Source organism: Ammospiza caudacuta, chromosome 1 (genome assembly GCF_027887145.1).
Source record: "Ammospiza caudacuta isolate bAmmCau1 chromosome 1, bAmmCau1.pri, whole genome shotgun sequence".
Classification (NCBI taxonomy): domain Eukaryota; kingdom Metazoa; phylum Chordata; class Aves; order Passeriformes; family Passerellidae; genus Ammospiza; species Ammospiza caudacuta.
The window spans coordinates 21,408,180-21,426,638 of NC_080593.1; the positions used below are offsets into that span (position 1 = coordinate 21,408,180).

The window sequence follows — 18,459 nt, forward strand, 5'->3', positions numbered from 1 at the left end:
TCTCTTTGTATATTTCATACACTGAAATGCAATACAGAAATCTGAAATCTTTACATGTTTCTGGCTTTCTGTCTCAAGGTTGCAGCAGAGAGTATAATCAGTCATTTGGTTACCTGAAGAGCCCTGGCTGGCCTGGTCTTCACCCCAATAATATGGATTGTTCTATCATTCTTCGAGCTCCCCCAAATCACACAATATCTCTCTTTTTCCACGCTTTCAGTTTGGAAGACAGCATCCACTGTTCACATGATTTCCTAGAGGTATCATGCAAGTCTACATATTTTGTGAGCCTATGTACAAATCTGCTAGATTCAAAGGATATTAGTATGTTTGGATCAAGTTTGGATGAAGTCTGAGTTGAGCTGACTGGATTAGGGAATAATAATTGCCAGATTTTTATGGTGAAAAAATACACCCTAGAAATCCAAACCCAGTGAATAAATAGTTTCATTATCTTATCCTTACCTAGCTCTTGTTGAGGTTACCCAGTTCACAGAGTCATCTGGAATAGTTTGTGTTTGATACTAACATCCATGAATGAAAAGAAATCCATAAATCTGAGTGGTTTTGTTACAGCAGTAGATTCCATCTGCTTGAAATTTTTCTCAAGAAAGATTTTTTTTCCTAAAAAAGCAATTTAAAAAAACCCCCAAAACCAACAAAACAGAAACCAACAAACTCTACTGACAACTGTAAGACGCTTGCAAAAGTACTTTGGGCCAGTGAAAATTGTATTTTCCTCCTGCACAATCCTCATTTTTGCAGGTTTCCCTGTTCTCTGGTCAGATGACAAAAATCACATGTCTGTGGCAGAATCATTACTTAGCTCTATTTTCATATCCTCTTTACTGTCTCAAGAAATGGATCTAAGCACCAGCATTATTGGAGTGCAGGAAAAAAATCAGATTAAATCTGAGCTATGTAATATGATCTGTGTCTTAATGTGACTGGGGAAAAGAGCAGTCTGCAGGGTAAAGAATTAATCTTTTCATCTGGAATATTAATATTTCTTATGAAAAGCAAAACACGGGCTTGAATTGCATATGAACATCTTAGCTACTAGTCAAGCAATTTTTTCAGTCAGGAGATATTCACACCATAACATTTAACTGCCTGTTTCTGGTGATACTTGTTCTGTGCAATTACTTATAAAACTCAGACCAGTTAATGGCCTCTTTTTCCTTCCACACAAGCATATGTGGTAGGATATATAGCAGTATTAAAATTACAGCTATAGTAAGCATGCAAGTTGCTATCTAGTTTGTGCTGTGTTTGTATCCATGAATAATTGTGCTGGTGTATAAGGGCATAGGAATTTAATGTTGACAGTATTTTTTGTAAATTTTTTGTGTTCCCTGAAGGTCAGAAATGGGAGTGATGTGCAATCACCACTACTTGGCAGGTTCTGTGGAAACACTGTGCCCAGTCCCATCTTCCCCCAAAACCATGTTGTCTACCTTCGTTTCAAGAGCGATTTTTCAGTGGCTCATGATGGATATGAAATTACTTGGACTTCATCATCAAGTGGTAAGGCTGTAACTACAAAATAATTCTACATAGAAGGAAAATGCAGCAATGTGGAATTCAGCTCTTTATGGATCCTTCCTCATCATCTCTTTATACCTTCACTAGAGCCATAGTCCACCCTATTCAGTCACCAGAGAGAGGCAGTTGCTCCTCAAGGCCCCTGGGGCAAGATTTATTTTATGACATGAAAGCAATTCCCTCTCCTAATGTTGACTTTAGAAACCAGATGATGTTGTCCTCTTAAGATAAAGATCTTCTTTCAATGAGAGGCTGGAAAATATCAGGAACATCTGCCTTGGGATCCACAGAGTGGTGGTGCTGGTGGTGACTCAGTAGTCCATTTGTGATATCCCCGAGGAGCAAGGCATGGCTAAGCCTGAGGGGGACAGGAAGCTGCCCCAAGAAAATAAACTACCTGTAATGCTGTGTAGTAACACATCTCATGGACACATTCATGGATGGCTTATGAAATGGCAGTGAACAGCTGAGTAATAGTTTCTTTATGACACTGAGTTACTAGAGGGAGGAAAGCTCATGGCCAGATGAGAAGTACTGCAGAATAACCATACAGTACTGAGTGACCCAGTGATGGAAAGGCAAGGAAAGCTCAGTGTAGGAAAGTGTCAAAAAAGGATGTGGTCAAAAAAAAGCCAATCCTAACTTTACTTACAAAAATACAGGCATTGATTTGACTTTTAGTAGTCAACAACAAGAGCTTAGGGGTAAAATAGTTTCATGAAAATAAAAGTTTACTAAGAGTCAAATAGACTGGCATAATGATAGAATTTGTTGGGAAAGGAAGAGAAAATTAATAGACAGCCACTGTATAAATCCATAGTTTATACACAAATTGAATGATGTGCACAGTTCTGGTCTCTTCCTCTTATAAAAAATCAGGATTAACAAAGGGCTCAACATTAAAAGTGGCTTCTGTATGAGATATGCTGAGACTTTTTAATCTGGTTAAGAGACTACTGAAGTCTATAAAATTGAGTGATATTGGATGATAAATAGTGATCCACTGTTCTTTGACTTTTCCCATAAAAGAACTAGTAGTCATCATATAAAGCCAGGAGCTTGTAGGCTCATAACAAACTAGACAAACCAGTTCTTGATACATTATGCAGTTAAACTGTGGAGCCCCTTCCCATAGCTACAAATTTATATGGATTCAAGGGCTACCCACACAAGTTCATCTGATAAACATGATTAAATACAAAAGTCCATCTCTGGGAACTGTAAGCTGAAAATTCTTGGAGACTGTGAGGGTAATCTGGATCATGGCCTGCACATTCTTCCTCTATAAACTTGCATTTTTCGTAGGTCATCTACTTCTGCCCACTGTTGAAGACTGAATTTTGGTATAAATGGACTTTGATTGACTTAATATGTGTAATTCCTCTGAGTTGTTCTATTTTTCTGTCCCATGAGGATTTACTACTTTTCATGCCCAAGAACAGTCACAGCAAATTCACCTCCAGTTGAGTAGCTGGGAACTGAATTGACTAAGGCACAGACTTAAAACTTCAGTTCCTGTTTCAAAGAATTTGGGAGGGCTGGTGTTGGTTTTAATATTCAGTGATAGTCTAATGCCCATTGCATATTCTTAGGCTGCTGAAGCTAGAGCCTCAGTTTTATCTCTTGTTAGTGTTCCTAGCCATGTTAGTTGTCCCAGCTCACAGTCTCTCTGGTTTCAGCGCTGTTACTGATACTGTAGTAATGTAGCACATCATGTATTGCCTTGTGAAACGAAGCCTTCCAGGCCAATTAACAACATCTACTTCCAGGATGTGGCGGGACATTGTACGGCACCAGTGGCACCTTTGCCAGCCCCAGCTACCCGGGGACTTACCCCAACAACACTGACTGCGAGTGGGCCATCACTGCACCCCAGGGACGAATTGTCACCGTGAACTTTGATTTCATCAGCATCGATGACCCCGGGGACTGCAGCCGCAACTACCTGATCCTCTACGATGGGCCAGACGCCAGCCATGCCCCCACTGGGCCCTACTGCAGAACGGTGCGTACTGCCTTCCCTCAGTACTGCCTTCCCTCAGTACTGCCTTCCCTCAGTACTGCCTTCCCTCCTTACTGCCTTCCCTCAGTACTGCCTTCCCTCAGTACTGCCTTCCATCCGTACTGCCTTCCCTCAGTACTGCCTTCCCTCAGTACTGCCTTCCCTCAGTACTGCCTTCCCTCCTTACTGCCTTCCCTCAGTACTGCCTTCCATCCGTACTGCCTTCCCTCAGTACTGCCTTCCCTCTGTGCTGCCTTCCATCCGTACTGCCTTCCCTCCTTACTGCCTTCCCTCTCTACTGCCTTCCCTCCATACTGCCTTCCCTCTGTGCTGCCTTCCCTCAGTACTGCCTTCCCTCCGTACTGCCTTCCCTCAGTACTGCCTTCCCTCAGTACTGCCTTCCCTCCATACTGCCTTCCCTCCATACTGCCTTCCCTCCATGCTGCCTTCCCTCCGTGCTGCCTTCCCTCCGTGCTGCCTTCCCTCCGACTGCCTTCCCTCTCTACTGCCTTCCCTCCATAAGCACAGGAGTGGTTACAAGGAGCTTTTACTGTTTCATGTACCAGACCATTTCCCTAATTCTGACATGAATTCCACACAGATGAGTGGAAGTGAAGGCAAAAGCCAACACCAACTATGAACGAACCCACAGCTGAATCCTCCTTCTCACACGAGGCCTTCAGCCCCTTCTACCACTCATGGTCACCTGATGACTCCTAGCTAACCTAACAAACATAGCCCTCCCTCCAACAACAAACCTCATAGCAGAACTAACTATTGTAATTGCACTTTTCAACTGATCCGCCTTCACAATTATCCTAACAGGAGCTGCAATCCTACTTACTGCCTCATACACCCTATGCATGCTCATAATGACACAACGAGGCACTCTCCCATCCCACATTACATCAGTCCAAAACCCCTCCACACGAGAACATCTTCTCATAGCCCTACATATAATCCCCATAATGCTCCTAATCCTCAAACCTGAACTAATCTCCGGTATCCCCATATGCAAGTATAGTTTCAACCAAAACATTAGACTGTGACTTTAAAAAGAGAAGTTAAACCCTTCTTACCTGCTGAGGAGAGGTAAAAACCAGCAAGAACCTGTGTGGTGCCTTAGAAGCCTTCCAACTCAGACCGTACAGTGACATCTAGTGGGAGGCATCAAACAAGCTTGCTCCATACTTCGTTGTATTTGTGTTTTAAATATTTGCATTATCCTGAGGGAGAAATGCAGCAACAGTAACTAGAACAGTTACTGAGATCACTGTCAATCTATGATCCAATTTTTGCCTCAGTTCTAACTCTCTGAATGTCTCATCTTGATGTTCTATAAGGCTTTTAATTTTTCTTGTCTTTCATTTTAGGATACAAACATCGCTCCATTTACTGCTACATCCCATCAAGTCTATGCAAAATTTCATGCTGAATATGTGACTCTACCATCAGGATTCCAGTTAAGCTGGACAAGCTAAAACATTGCTTATGAGAAATATATCACCATTCCTTGCTATACTGAAAAGACTCTAGATGATAAAGGAGGTTTGAAGTCCAGTGATGACAATTGCAACTGAAGTAAGGACTTTTAAAAGTTACTGTAAATGTAGCTGTTATGAACTTGGAATGCTGTAAAAAAAAACCATTGATCTGCCATTGTGCTGAAAATAAACTATTACCTACCCAAGTGGGAAAAGGAGGTTTTGCTACATGTTTTTATAGTCTTCCACATAATTTCAAAATTGTACAATTAATACTATAAACATTTAATTACACATGAAGTTGATGAGAGGACGTAATACATGAAGCTGTCTCTAGTTTGTTCCCTATAGTTATGTGGTTTTGCCCCAACCATTTCTGAAAACATCAGCTTAAGTTTTATTCAAATTACCTAAAATCAGAAATTGCTAAAAAATGGTCTCTGTCCTATAACCACTTACAAAGATAACTGTGCTGAAGAACTTGCAGTAATAGTGTGCATTGGGTATAATAACCCAGCTGAAATCAGTACTTGAGCATTCACTGAAGTTTAACACAGCAAGGACATGATGTGGTTCTAAACCTTAACCAGATTAAGCAGTAATTTCAGTATCAGAGCCCTATGTTCAATATATACATATATCTGTGGTTATACTTATTGAGTTATATTTTTAAGCTTCAAAGTCTATTTTACAACTGAATATAAAAAACCTTTGAGGCTTTCAGTAACCATGTCCTCCTTCTAGTCAACCTTTAGGCAACTTCCTAGACATTTATGAAACAGCTCTAACTTCAGAATAGGGCAGACATAAAAATATCAATTGACCTTTGACTCAATTAGTTTTTCCCTTCCCTAGGCTAACACACATCATACATAAAAGATTTGTTGACAGGGTGGACAGAGGACACTGATTCCCACCATGAAGCATTTTTTGTCACAATCCAGAACAAATGACCAATTAATTTCTTGAATGTCATCTGTGATGGACAGGCAAGAAAAATTTGCACTGCAGAAAAGGAAGAGGGGCCTTATCAGAACTCTCATTTCACAACTATTACAAAGAGTCACTTATAGTGAAAGCAATTCCTTAATGTGATTATTGAAGCAATTAATTATGAAAAGATATTAAAGTGTAAGTGGCAGTTTTAACAAAATCTCGGAAATCTTTGAAGATTGCCCAGTGAATGCCAAAAAAGCCATCATTCCACAAACATACAAAACTTTATAACAGCTGAGCAGATATTCTGGTTTAGATAAAATGTAGAAAAAACAAAGCAGACAAAAGGGACAAGCTATAAAATATGAACCAAAATCCTTGGGTGACAACTTAGAAAAAGAGAAACCTGTGAAGTCCCACTGGCCAACAGAATGAAATGTAAGCCAGCATTTTAGAACTGTCCAAGGACTAAGAAAAACTGAGCCTATGTACAGGTGATACTCCTGCTAACATGCCTAACTCTAACATGGAAAAAACAGAAATATCTGTATTTGGATGAAATTGTGAGGCAGCTGTGTCCTACTGAGCTGCCAGCAAAGCAGAAACTTCCTCTAATAAGGAAAGATATAAAAGACCATATAATCAAATTAAATATTTTCAGATTAATAGTTCAGAAAATGTTGCTGAGAGTCCACTGAAACTGACACTGTACTTGCAGTCAAAGGATTATGCAATCTTTGTCCATAGTGTTTATTAAAACTCCCTACATGGGATAGCAAGCGGTAAAGAAACATCTTAAATGTCTGAAGAGAAAGCCACAAAATAAATTCTATAGACAGCAATGTGTAAGAAACTCCAAGGACAATCAAGCATGGATTGAGTGGTTTTCCTGCAGAGGTAAGGAGGACTGCATTTCTCCTCTGTGGAACGCTGCATCACAGCCTTCATGAATGTCCATTGTGGCTCTGACTTTCCTATGAATCACCATGGATTTGGTGCAGTTGGTGCGGCACTTCTGCACTTGGCAGAGAATCTCCTCAAGATCCGGATGCTCACTTGCTGTGAGGTGGCTTGACATGGAAACATCAGATTTTAGGCAAGAATAAACTTGCAAGAATGTTGTCATTTTCTGCACTTCACCAGCCCAGAGCACAGCTCAGCTGAAAGCTACACATGGAAGGGAAGGACGTGTCCCTCCACACAGCTCCATGCCACTGCAGGCAGTGTTCTGTGGTATGTTCATTGCTCCTCTAAAAGTGGAAATGAGTTCAGAAATGAGTTCTCATGTTAAACACTGGCCTTTTTGCAGGTGTGACAGAGCATAAACTGACAAACAGAAACTTATATGTGGTTTTAATGAATGAAGGTCATTAGTGGCTTCTGGAGGCTGGAGTCAGCACAGTGTCACACAGTTTAAGGACACCAAGGTGCCCAAGGACACAGCAGGCACTGGGCTCATGGCACTGAGGTCTCCTGCTGACCTAGGGACAGGTGCAGAGATGTGCTCTGGTGACCTGGCATGTGCCTGGGCCACCCTGGTAACACAGCCTTTGCCCTTAGGGTCTCCAGGGGAACTCCAGCTGAAAAGGTGAGTTTGCTGAAATCTATACTTCAGAAAGGCTGCTTTCATGAAGAGAAAAAGCATGTTTCACTTTAAAGCAATTAAATGCTTTTGGACTTTTTTTTATACGATAAATCCTTACTATTGGCAAGATTTGTCACATCAACAAATTTTATAAAATTTGTGAAATTGTGCATTAAAAAAAGAATAAAAAGCACTATGAATGAGAAGAAAATTTTTTTAAAATCTAACAATAACTAATGCTTGGTGCATCTTTAAATGTTAGAAATATTCAATACCTATGCATAATTTTATTTATAAATGAGCAAAATGCATGAGGTTATTTAGAGGGGAAAAAAAAAAAAGCCCAGCAGAGAATTTGTGCTCACAAAGACAGTTGAATGAAGCTGCTGGTACAAGGTTGAATTGATCCAGCCCAACTGACTCTCGCCAAAAATAGTCAAAGTCTAAAATTAAATTATCAAACCCATTCTTTAAAAAAACAAAGGAACAAAGTAACCCACTGCTATCCTCTAACATTTTATATGAGGAACCACAACAAAAATACCAACTGCAGAAGTATTAAAGTAGAGGTCCTTAGAGGAGAGAGCTGATGCTAAGCCATGTTTCTGCCTTGGAAGGTAAGGAGCAATTTGAAACACTCGCTTTAAAATGAACAGCAAACACAAAAAAGCAGAACAAAAGAGATAATCTGGAAATAATTATTCCATGAAACTTCTATGTGCTGTGTACAATTCAAAAGACAAAATGTGTACTTAAGAAGAAATATGGCTTCATCTTACAACACTGCCATGAAAACCTTTGCTTTTAGACAGCAATGTCTGTGCACATTGCTATTTTATGTCATTGCTGTGAATGCTGCATGTCTGTATTGTAATAACTGCATGACTACAACCTCCCACTGTCAGTGACAAAGCAGATAATGAAAGTGCAGATTTTCAGTTTCTAGAGCCTGCATGTTTTTATTTTACATGTAAAGCTTCTTCTGCATGTTACTACAGATGTTTATTCTTATACAAATGTAATTTTATGAGGCAGTTATATATGAATGGTAAGCCCTCCAAAGACTAGGATTTGAAGAATAAGCAATAAAATGTCCATAATAATGTTTTTAATTGCCCTTCCCAAGTGGCAGGACTGTTCTTTATAAATGAGAAATAATACCACTGTGAGATATTCTTAGAATTATAGTTGCCTAAGTAAAGGAGACAGAAGATATAGAGCTAAAAATCTAGAAGTAATGGTGCCGGTCAATTTAAAAGAGTAGCTAATTTTAGTTAAATTTACAAAGCAATTTTGACTGAAAAACAGTTTTCAATTGGTTCATTAAGCAAAGGAGGCGGTGTCTCAGTTTCCCATAATAACACAGGATATGTGTCCTAGGCACCAGAACTAACATATTTGGTGTAATTATTTTTTGTCAGCTGCTGAACTGAAACTGCAGATTTATTCTGCAGTCGTAATTAAAACAAAATGCAATAAAAATTCATGGGATTGACTATATTGTTCCCAATAGAAAGCAACTGGATTACTAAGCAAGAAATGTTTAAAATATTTATTAAATGATAATAAAAATAGAGGCCAAATTCTAGGAGGTTTTTTTTTTTACAACATTTGGAAAACTAAATATTGCATGCTGGTTATCACACTTAGTGAGTGTAATGTTGATGGATGAATTTGTAGTAGCAGTGCCCAGCACAACACAACTGGTTTTGCAGGGGAGCGTTGCTGGTGCATCCTTCTGATGTCACGCTATCCCTGCATTAATATTGCTCATTATCATAGCTTTTCTTGGAGGGAGAAAACAGAGATAAAAATAGAATAATAATGTAAAACATCATTTCCTTGGTTAGTAGAAGTACCTAGGACAGAAAAAAGGGAGGCATCAGAGCTACTCATTCCCTTGGTGATCCCCAGCACAGTGAGAGGAACCAGCAGGAGGGAGGTCCAGCCATCACTGCCAGGGAGGAGCAGGCTGGAAGCATCACTGCAAGGGCAACTTCTGCCTCCTCTGACCACCACAGGGGAAACTGCAGCTCTGCCACACAGCCATGGCCGTGCATCTACTCACAGTCACCTACTTCAGCCTGCAGGCCTAAAGACAGAAGCCATTTGCCAGCCTCTGCAATGAATTCAGGCATCTGCTCTACAAACATTTAAGCCAAGTGATGGATTTAGAACAGATCTGACAGATAGCAAAGATATTTCATAGTTGTTATATTACAAAAAAAAAAAAAAAAAAAAAAAAATCAGTAGCTGGAAGGTATAGCAAGACCTAAATTGGAAAAGTCTCTACTGTGAGGTCAAGCACTGTATGTGTGGGGAGGGCTCTACTGGGCAGACCCCAGGAACAGGCTGGCCAGCCTCTAGCTGCAGGTATAGAGGGAACAAAGTATTTCTGGGGCCAAAGGGGTTTTGGAATGACTGGGAAGAGGAGGGGGGCATAAAAGAGGGGTGAATGGGTGACTGCAGTGACACAGACCCTCTGCAGGAAATGACTCTTCATGACTGCTGAAGGGACAATCTGAAAAATCAGTTTTCATGATCAAGGACCTTTGGATAGAGTAGCTTATGTATCTTCCTTCCCACTCCTGAGACAATTATGTGCTCGATGAGGCACTGAGAAACTTTAAAAGGAAAGATTGACAGCAACTCCCCTTTGCTAAATCCAATGCCAATATCCCTGACTGGGGCATGGATTTATCAAATCTTAGACAAAAGGTTTGCTCAAGCAGGACCAAAAGAAGGTCACATAGAAGCTGTGAATGATAGATGAACTCTTTACACAGAACAGGATAATGAAATTAGATAAATGGCAAAAAACCCCCACAATCCTGATGAAAGGGAGTAATGACAATGCTTATTAAGTGGGAGGTAATTAAATACTTCTATGGTAGGAGTAGAATGTGGGTGTCTAGGCCACATGCAATGTTTTGATCACTGCATAAACGACGCAGAGAGAAGCCAGGTGAGCTTTGCATTAGCCATGAAGACTGTTTTGTAAATGTCTTGTTAGAGTCACATGTGCTGTTAGTTGGAATAAGGGAGCAGGACCACACTACACTACTAAATGTTTAGTAACATTTTACTAAACGACACCTGCAATCATTTGCCATGAAATAGGAACAGCAGACATGTTAGCACTTAGGTCTTTGGGACAACTGATGGGTGGCAGTTAGGGCATTTTCTTAGACGGGAAAGGGATCCAGATTCATGGTTTTTCAGACAAAATAAGAACTGTACATCATCTCCCCGTACATCTGAGTGACAGTGGGTTCCGCTGAGAAATCCAGCTAAAAGGAAGATACTCTTCCAGCAGTACTTTGTAAGGAAGACCTGAAAACAGAAAGTAACTTCAGGAAGCGCTCAAAGTAGTAAACTCTAATTAGGAATAAGCATGCTACAAATCTGCAGTCCAGTATTAAATCCTTACATTACTAAAAAAGGAAAAGTTGAAGTTGCGCCTCCAGGAAGTTTTTTATTTGATGGCTTAGGCAAACGCTCATCATCTTGGTTTCTGTGGATACCATTTTTAGGCTACTAAGTAACACCATGGAGTACATATGCAAAATTCAAAGCTGTGCTTCTCAGTGGGTAGCCTGGCCTTAGGTAACTTAATAGATTTAGTCACTAATTGCTCTGAGCTTCCATATCTGTTGAATGGCAGTAAGCAGGAGCACTTCAACCCTTATGAAAGAGGTTATATGCATAACTACATTCTGGGCATGAAAGAGGTTACATGCACAACTACATTCTGGCAATGAAAGATGTTACATGCATAACTACATTCTGGGCATGAAAGAGGTTACATGCATAACTACATTCTGGGCAGTAAGGTGTAACTCCAACGCCATGGTGTGTCGAGACCAGTTATAAGTGCTCAGAACATAGACCCATCCTTGTGATTGGTTTTGCTGTTAGAGCCGACTGGAAAACCCAGGAGGGCTCCTGAAGAAATGAAAAACGCTGGTTAAATGCACCGGAGTGTTTTTTGGCGTGAGTTATTTTGGCGATAACGTGTTTTGGCCCCGGCAGCCTTTCCAAACCCCGGAGCGCTCCGGGACTCCCGGCTCGGCCCGACCCCTCAGGGCCGCTCCGGGGCCGCTGGCGCCCCCGCCGGTCAGTGCGGGCGGGGCTGTGCTGCGCCTGCGCGCGGGGGGGAGGGGGGCGGCGCGCTGGGATCCGCCGGGGCCCGCCCGCCGTCCCGCCGTGGGATCCGCCCGCCGTGTCCCGCCGCTTCCCATCGCGTCCCGCCGCAGCCCCGTGCGGTGAGTGCCCTCGGGCAGGGCCGGGCCGGGTCTAGTCTGTCTGTCTGTCCGCCCGCCCGGGGTGGGAGTGCGGCCGGCATCCCGCGCAGTGCTCCGCTGGCACGGGCGGGCGGGGCCGGCGGGGCGGACGGGACTGGTTCCCCCGGCGGCGCTGGGCAGGGGGGTTCTCTGCGCTCGGGCGCTCGGGGCCGGGGCCGTCCCGGCGCTGTCCCGGCTGGGAGAGATGCGTGTCCCCTGGGCGGGTTTCCCCCGCCGTCCGGCTCACGGTGTCCGTTTCTGCCCCGCCTAGACCATGTCCAAGTCCCTGAAGAAGATCGTGGAGGAGAGCAGGGAGAAGAACCAGCCCGAGGTGGACATGTGCGACCGCGGCATCTCCAGCATGCTGGACGTGCCCGGCCTGTGTAGGTACCGGCGGCGGGAGGGCGGGCACAGCGCGGAAACTTCCTTATTTGTCCCGGGAGAGCGGGGCCGGCCCTGGGCGTGGGGGTCCGGGACACCCCGGCCCGGCCCGGGCGCCGAGTCCGAGACACTCCTGTGCGGGGGTGCCTTTGGTGGCCTTTGGTGGCCTTTGGGCACGGGGAGCGATCCGGGGCTGAGCGAAGCGCCCCGCACCAGGCTGCCGGAGCCCTGGGTGTGGGTGTGGGTGTGTGTGTCCAGGGGACTCAGCCGTCCCTGTGGCACTGCTGGCATTCTGGCACTTGGCTGATGGGGAGACTTTCCCTCTTCTCCGTCCTGCTACTGAAACAAAAACACCAGCCGAGCAGCATCTCCACTGGGTTTTGAAAGGGACAGGGTGACATCAGCCTGCAACTACGGGCGACTGGCCTGTGAAGGAGAGGGCAGCAATACTGTATCACAGATACAGCAGCATCATGCTTTGGATATTACACCATTGCACATGCTTGCTGAACCATGGCAGGGTGCTGCTGTCGGTATGGTGCATTTGCTGTAGTTAAATTCACAGTAAATACAGCCAACCAATAGCAACATGCTGTTATGGTTCTGGAGAACACATAAATGAAGAGCAGGTTAGGTATCTTTGCCTTTTTAAAGTGCACATGATGTTATGACATAGCCAATACTCAGGGAGTTAAAGTTGTGACTGTAGTGTGCCACAGGCTGAAATTTTTCTGAATGTGTGATCCAATGAAGGGGAAAAAAACAAAATCTCAACCAACCAATGTACTTAAAACTCTTGACTGTATCCTGGTTTAGCTCTTTACTGTGTTTTTTAAACTTGAGAGCAGCCAGGAGCAAATACACATAACTCTTCTCACAAGATGGATATGAGCTCAGGGAAAGGCATGGCTCACTACCAACTCACCATTATCTGCAGAGTTGGGAGCACATCAAGGTGTCTTCAGTCACATCAGTAAAGGATGAAGTCTTAAGTACAGTTTTGCAGAACTGAGTTCTGTACCTAAGTCTTCATTCCTTACTACTGTTTTCCTGGTTCTGGGTGGTACATGGGACTTTGGGAAGATGGTGTTGTAAGAACTGTAAATGTGAACTCACATTAAGTTCTCACAGAAGGTTTCTCTGCATTTCTATAGCATGAGCAGTTACTTGAGACAAAGTGGTGTTTAGCTCACATTAATTACAGATCAATTTTGAGAACTATACTTAGATCTGTCAGGTATATGGAGCAGCAACAGAGTACTGTTGCTTTTGTTAAGTAGACTTGGTGCCTGCTGTCAACACTAGATACTTAATTAATTAATTAGCTTTTATCTTTCAAGCATGAAAAAAGAATAATGTTGAAGCACATTGATAATCCTAAAGAAAAAAAAAAAAAAAGGTGTTCTTGTGCAGAGACTCTTTGGGGTTTGTTGTTCAGGCAGGGCCAGGGACCAGGGTGGGGCACTGTGCTCCCCAGATGCTCCCTGATACCAAGTTGCTAATTAAGCATCTGAAGTGTCTTTGGCAGGGAGCTCCCTACATGAAGTATAGACGTGTGGTACCTTAGACTGCATCAGAGGAGTCTGTGCAGATACTCTTGGTGCATCTTGTGTGACTTGATCTAGCAGGGGGATTTGGGGTCTTCTTCAGTTTGAGATGGAAGTTAGGGAAGGGGGAAATGATGACTGATTTCTGTTAAATTAATTGCTTTTTCAGTTATTATGTTCACTGACAGAACACATAAATTGTTCTGGGTTTGGGTTTTTTTTTACCACAGAGATATTTGCCTTCTGGAGAAGGAGCACCTTTCACCAAATACTTCCGAATTTTTCGTAAAGAATTGAGGAAGTGTTAAACTTGTTTTCAAAACCCTGTCACCTGACCCCAAATGGATGGTCTTCTCTAATGAGGGTTGGATATTTTGGTTTTTTCTGGCTAAGCTCTCTGTAAGCTAAAGGAAACTGAGCTGTTACCTTTGCTTCTCTGTGTGTTGCATATGTTTCCAGGGCAGTGTTAAAGCTTGCCTTTTCAGCTATTTTAATTTTTTCCTTCCATGAAGTAACGATCTCTGTTAAAAGGAATCATCACTATTCATGCCCAATGACTCTTCTTGCACAGCATTTCATTTTTAAGGAGGGCCACCAGTAGATGTTGAGAGTTGAGGTAAGTTTAGATAATGATTGGAGGGAACATTTTTGGCTATTTGAGTTTTGTAGGTTGGAAGGTGTGCCTGAGTTACTGTGTTTGGGAGCCCCTGATCAGCATTTTGTCTTATGTAATTATTTAGTAGTTGTGAATGCCCCTACCAGAGGTGCCAAGTACCCCTTAAAGGTAAACTGCTCCCTCTATTCCCAAATCTTCAAGGAAAGGACCAAGCCTTGTCTCACTGCACGTTTGAGTACTTGCTGCAGGGTGGTTGATAAGCTTGTATTTAACCTTTCTTAACTTAATTCACACAGGGTTAATAGAGGCACAAGGATTTGGAAGCAGCATGGAGCATCTGCTCGGTGTGCCAGTCCTTTTCCTTAGGTGTAGCCTTATTCTTGTCATGTGTGTTTAGGGAAAAAAAACAACAAACCAACAAAAATGTAAGTGATAGAGAAAACTGGTGTTATGTGGGGGCAAAGAAGAGCAGAGGGGAATATATGCCTTGTCTTGGATCCAATTCTCTTCTGGCTTCTCTTTTCAGTGTAGTGAATGGCTTCCTGCAGTACAGGGCAGTCACTCATACTTTGTTTTACATTGTCTTTCACCCTCTGCAGTAGGTGTGGGAGAGAAAAAGCAAAACTTGCAGTAAACAAGCAAAACTTGTTTCTGTCAAATACCAGTGTCTCTTTCCCATTAAGGATGAAATACTTCTATCTGGAAGGATATTGGCAAGCTAACTTAGACCTGTAAGCTTGGCAACCCTTACATCTCTTCCCACTTTCATGTTTAGCAAAGAAGGAGTATGGTTGCCAGCTTATATACAACGTAGTGTTCAGATTCACAAAAAAAGGTTAAATAGTCCCTGAAACACTTCTAACTCAGGAGCTCATTAATAACATTAGAAGTAGAGTTCTATTTTTGGAATATTCCTCAAATCCAGGCACTTCTATGTTTTCTCCTAATGAATTAAAATACAAACTAGATTTGTGCTACACACCTTTAGAGCATCTGAACTTTTGATGCTTTCAGAGCTGTAATATGAGAACCCCTTTTCAGACATGTTCTGTAGAACAGATTTTATTTGAGACAAAAAATACCCCTTGATCTAAGTGTTCTGTGCTTTAGCTTGTCATGCAAATACCACGTGACACAGTTTTAAGTGTTAAAGACTTTTTTATTATTTCAGCATATGATAAAACAAGAGTTACACCATTTGTGTGCACATCTCTACTATAGTTGTGCATCCTCTGTGCATAAATAGTGTAAAAAATGTCTTGTTGGTTTGGGTTTTTTGCCTTCATATTGTGAAGTAAATATATTTTGTTTAAATATATATTGTTTATATTGTATAAACAAATTATATTTGTTCATAAAGTACCTACTATGGACAGGTAATGGTGGAGAGCATTAATAGACATCCTGTAGGCTGAGCAAGCATGTCAGCCAACTCCAGCAAGAAGGGAGTGATGTTCCCTTTCCCCTAGCCTAGCAAAGGATAGGGCATTTATTGAAAGGACTTTAAACAGCCACCAACAACCATGGAATTGTTCTTAGAGTGTGGACCAGTGTCATTTATGTGTCTTTTATGCAGTTGATATGGAGGAGGAGGTATGAGTAAAGGAATTTTTTTGCCCAAATAACTTGTGGCATCTGCTCTGTTGTCAGGGAAGGAATATTGGATGCAATCCTATTTATGTGTTAATTTGTTCTCATTATCATTCCATCTGTAAGCTATTCATATTTTGCATAAAGTACATAGTTGTGTGACTAGAATTTTTTATCAGAAAGTTAGTGTTGATAAAATTGTTCATTCCTAAAATAATGAAAGCACAGAAGATGGAGAGGCAGGCTACTTGTAACAGTACTGTAATGCTCATCCTGCTTTAACTTCCTCCAGTGGGACAGGCAATGTCTTATCTTGGCTCAGCAAAGTCACTGGGGTCTTCCTGTTTTGTGAGTGTGGGTTTTTTTTTTCCTAATTTATTTTACTTTGCTTTGGTTGTTTTGTGAGGTTGGTTGGTTGGGGGGTTTTTTGTGTTTTTTGTTTTGGCTTTTTTTAAAATTTGCTGATGGGCAGGGCTTTTATTTGTTTTATATTTTCCTTAATAATTAGGTTGAGTATTGTCATCCAGATATTTTATGTGACGCTAATTTGCAGTGCAGGGCAACAGTATATAAAGAGATTTGATAATAGTGCCAAAATGGAAGAACCTAAATATTCTTCCCTTGACTCGCTGTTTTTTGAAGTAATAGTGGGACTGGGACCATAATGAGAATTTGTGATTACTGTGCAAGTAAATTGCTCTGGCAGTAGGTATTATAGAATATAAGTATTATTCTGTGTGAATATCTGGTGAATTCATGAAACCACAGTAACTTATTGCCTGTATGCTAATGACTATAATGTTACAAGGTGTCCAGAAGCTCCTGCAGTGGCATCATAGAGCGATTAGAGCAATTTCCAGTGGGAATCTCAGTGCCCTTCCATTCTCAGGAGACTGGTACCTGGGTTATCTGGCCTGTTGTATTTTGTGCTTACCTGGACTGTGTACATCCAAATCAAAACTGCCCCCCAGCCCCCCTTTAGCCTTCTAGATGTTACTTGGGGATGTTAATCAGTTAAGACAGATGTCTTCCTTGCCAGACTTGATTGTTTAGTTGTCCTACAGAATGACTTTATGTATAGGATGAGGTAAATCTCAGTCAGCTGTTCTCACAACACAGTCCTTTTCACAGGAGCAGGCATGTGGCAGTGGAAGGAAAGCATTTTATCTCCAGGGGCTGGTTGTTTGACCCAAGTCTGTTTAATGTAAGTGAGCAAATTTCTCTCTGTGTAAGGAGTGAGCAAGTACCATTATCTTATCTTTGTTCCCTTTCTTAAAATGCTTCTGTACTTGCCTGGTAGTAGCTTTGGACCTTTGGATTGTTCAAGACTGAACAATCTCTTTGTCTTGATATGTCTAAAATGCTGCTGGAAGTAGTCCAGAGCACAGACACCTAAACCTTTGCTCTTTTCAAAATAGTACTGGAGTGTAGCCTTTCTTGTTCCTTCGGGGATTGTCAACCTGCCATTGCTGCTCAAAGATGCCATGGGACTTTTTGTCATGCATCAGGACTGAATGAGATAGTGGAGTTTCAGACAGTGTCTAGGCTTCAGTCAAATTTGGACAGTAAAATACAGATTCAAATGTCTTTTGCCTAGGGATTTTGGCCTTGAAATTTTTAACATGGACTTTGTTCTGTTCTGTATGGATGTGAGAGAAGAAACCTTTCTGAAAATAATATCGGTTGAAGAACACTGTGATGGGACAAAAAAGGAGAGGGAGAGTAATGCTTCTAACGTTGTGTTGCTAAAGGCCAGTGGTGCCCATGGCTTGATGGTGTAGTCAAAAGGCCTACCTTTAGATATGCACTTATTATAGCATTTAAATTCATCAGGAGTTCAGTGTTCAGACCAAAATCTGCAGCCTCAAACCTTCACTGTCATTGTTTAATTTCTCTGCTTTAAAGGCAAAGTGAAATGGAAGCACCTTTGTACAGTATCAAAACCAATTATTTTTCCCCCTTTTTTTAAAAAAAAAGCAATTATTTTTTGTTGATGCTGTTGAGTCTAGGTAAAGCCTCAGAGCTCCAGAACGACTTATTTCTGAAGTAAAATGCAGGAAAATGAAGTTTTTTTTCCTGGGTTTGATGATGTCAGATTTTATCTGGCTATAGTCTAAGTTCAGTTGCCTTGGAACTGAAGACATCAGACTAGAGGACTTTTCATCTCAGTGGTAGAGCTGCTCTTCTGGTGATTGTGTTCTTATTAGTCAGGCTTGAATATCAAGGGCCCGTGAAATGTTGACTTTTACTGATTGTCCCAGTTATTACAACAGTTGTACCAAGAGAAACAAATGTATAAAGCTTACTTAGGCATTTGTTCACGAGCTTGTGACTGTCTCCAGAATCTTCTCTCATTTTGCTGTGTAAATTGCAATCCTATATTTATCTATATGGATAAGCACTCAGTAATGTTAAATGGTTGCTTATGGTTCAGGTACCTATGTGTCCTTTGTTTTAAAGACAGAGCTCTTTGTGGAGGCTGCTGGTCTG

The 18,459-nt window shown here is 41.8% G+C and overlaps 2 protein-coding genes across 2 annotated transcripts in view; both read left to right on the forward strand.

Moving 5' to 3' along the window:
• The window catches only part of CUBN (cubilin), a 143,091-nt gene extending 137,916 nt beyond the window's left edge, over positions 1-5,175 (forward strand). Inside the window, 5 exon segments of the mRNA XM_058808268.1 lie at positions 79-260; positions 859-921; positions 1,362-1,527; positions 3,315-3,550; positions 4,921-5,175. Of these exon segments, the coding sequence (XP_058664251.1) occupies positions 79-260; positions 859-921; positions 1,362-1,527; positions 3,315-3,550; positions 4,921-5,028 (755 nt within the window). The 3' untranslated portion in view covers positions 5,029-5,175.
• A 6,543-nt stretch (positions 5,176-11,718) lies between these two features.
• Positions 11,719-18,459, forward strand: part of RSU1 (Ras suppressor protein 1) — a 102,799-nt gene continuing 96,058 nt past the window's right edge. Inside the window, exons 1-2 of the mRNA XM_058810459.1 lie at positions 11,719-11,817; positions 12,107-12,218. Of these exons, the coding sequence (XP_058666442.1) occupies positions 12,110-12,218 (109 nt within the window). The 5' untranslated portion in view covers positions 11,719-11,817; positions 12,107-12,109. The remainder of the gene's footprint in view (positions 11,818-12,106; positions 12,219-18,459) is intronic.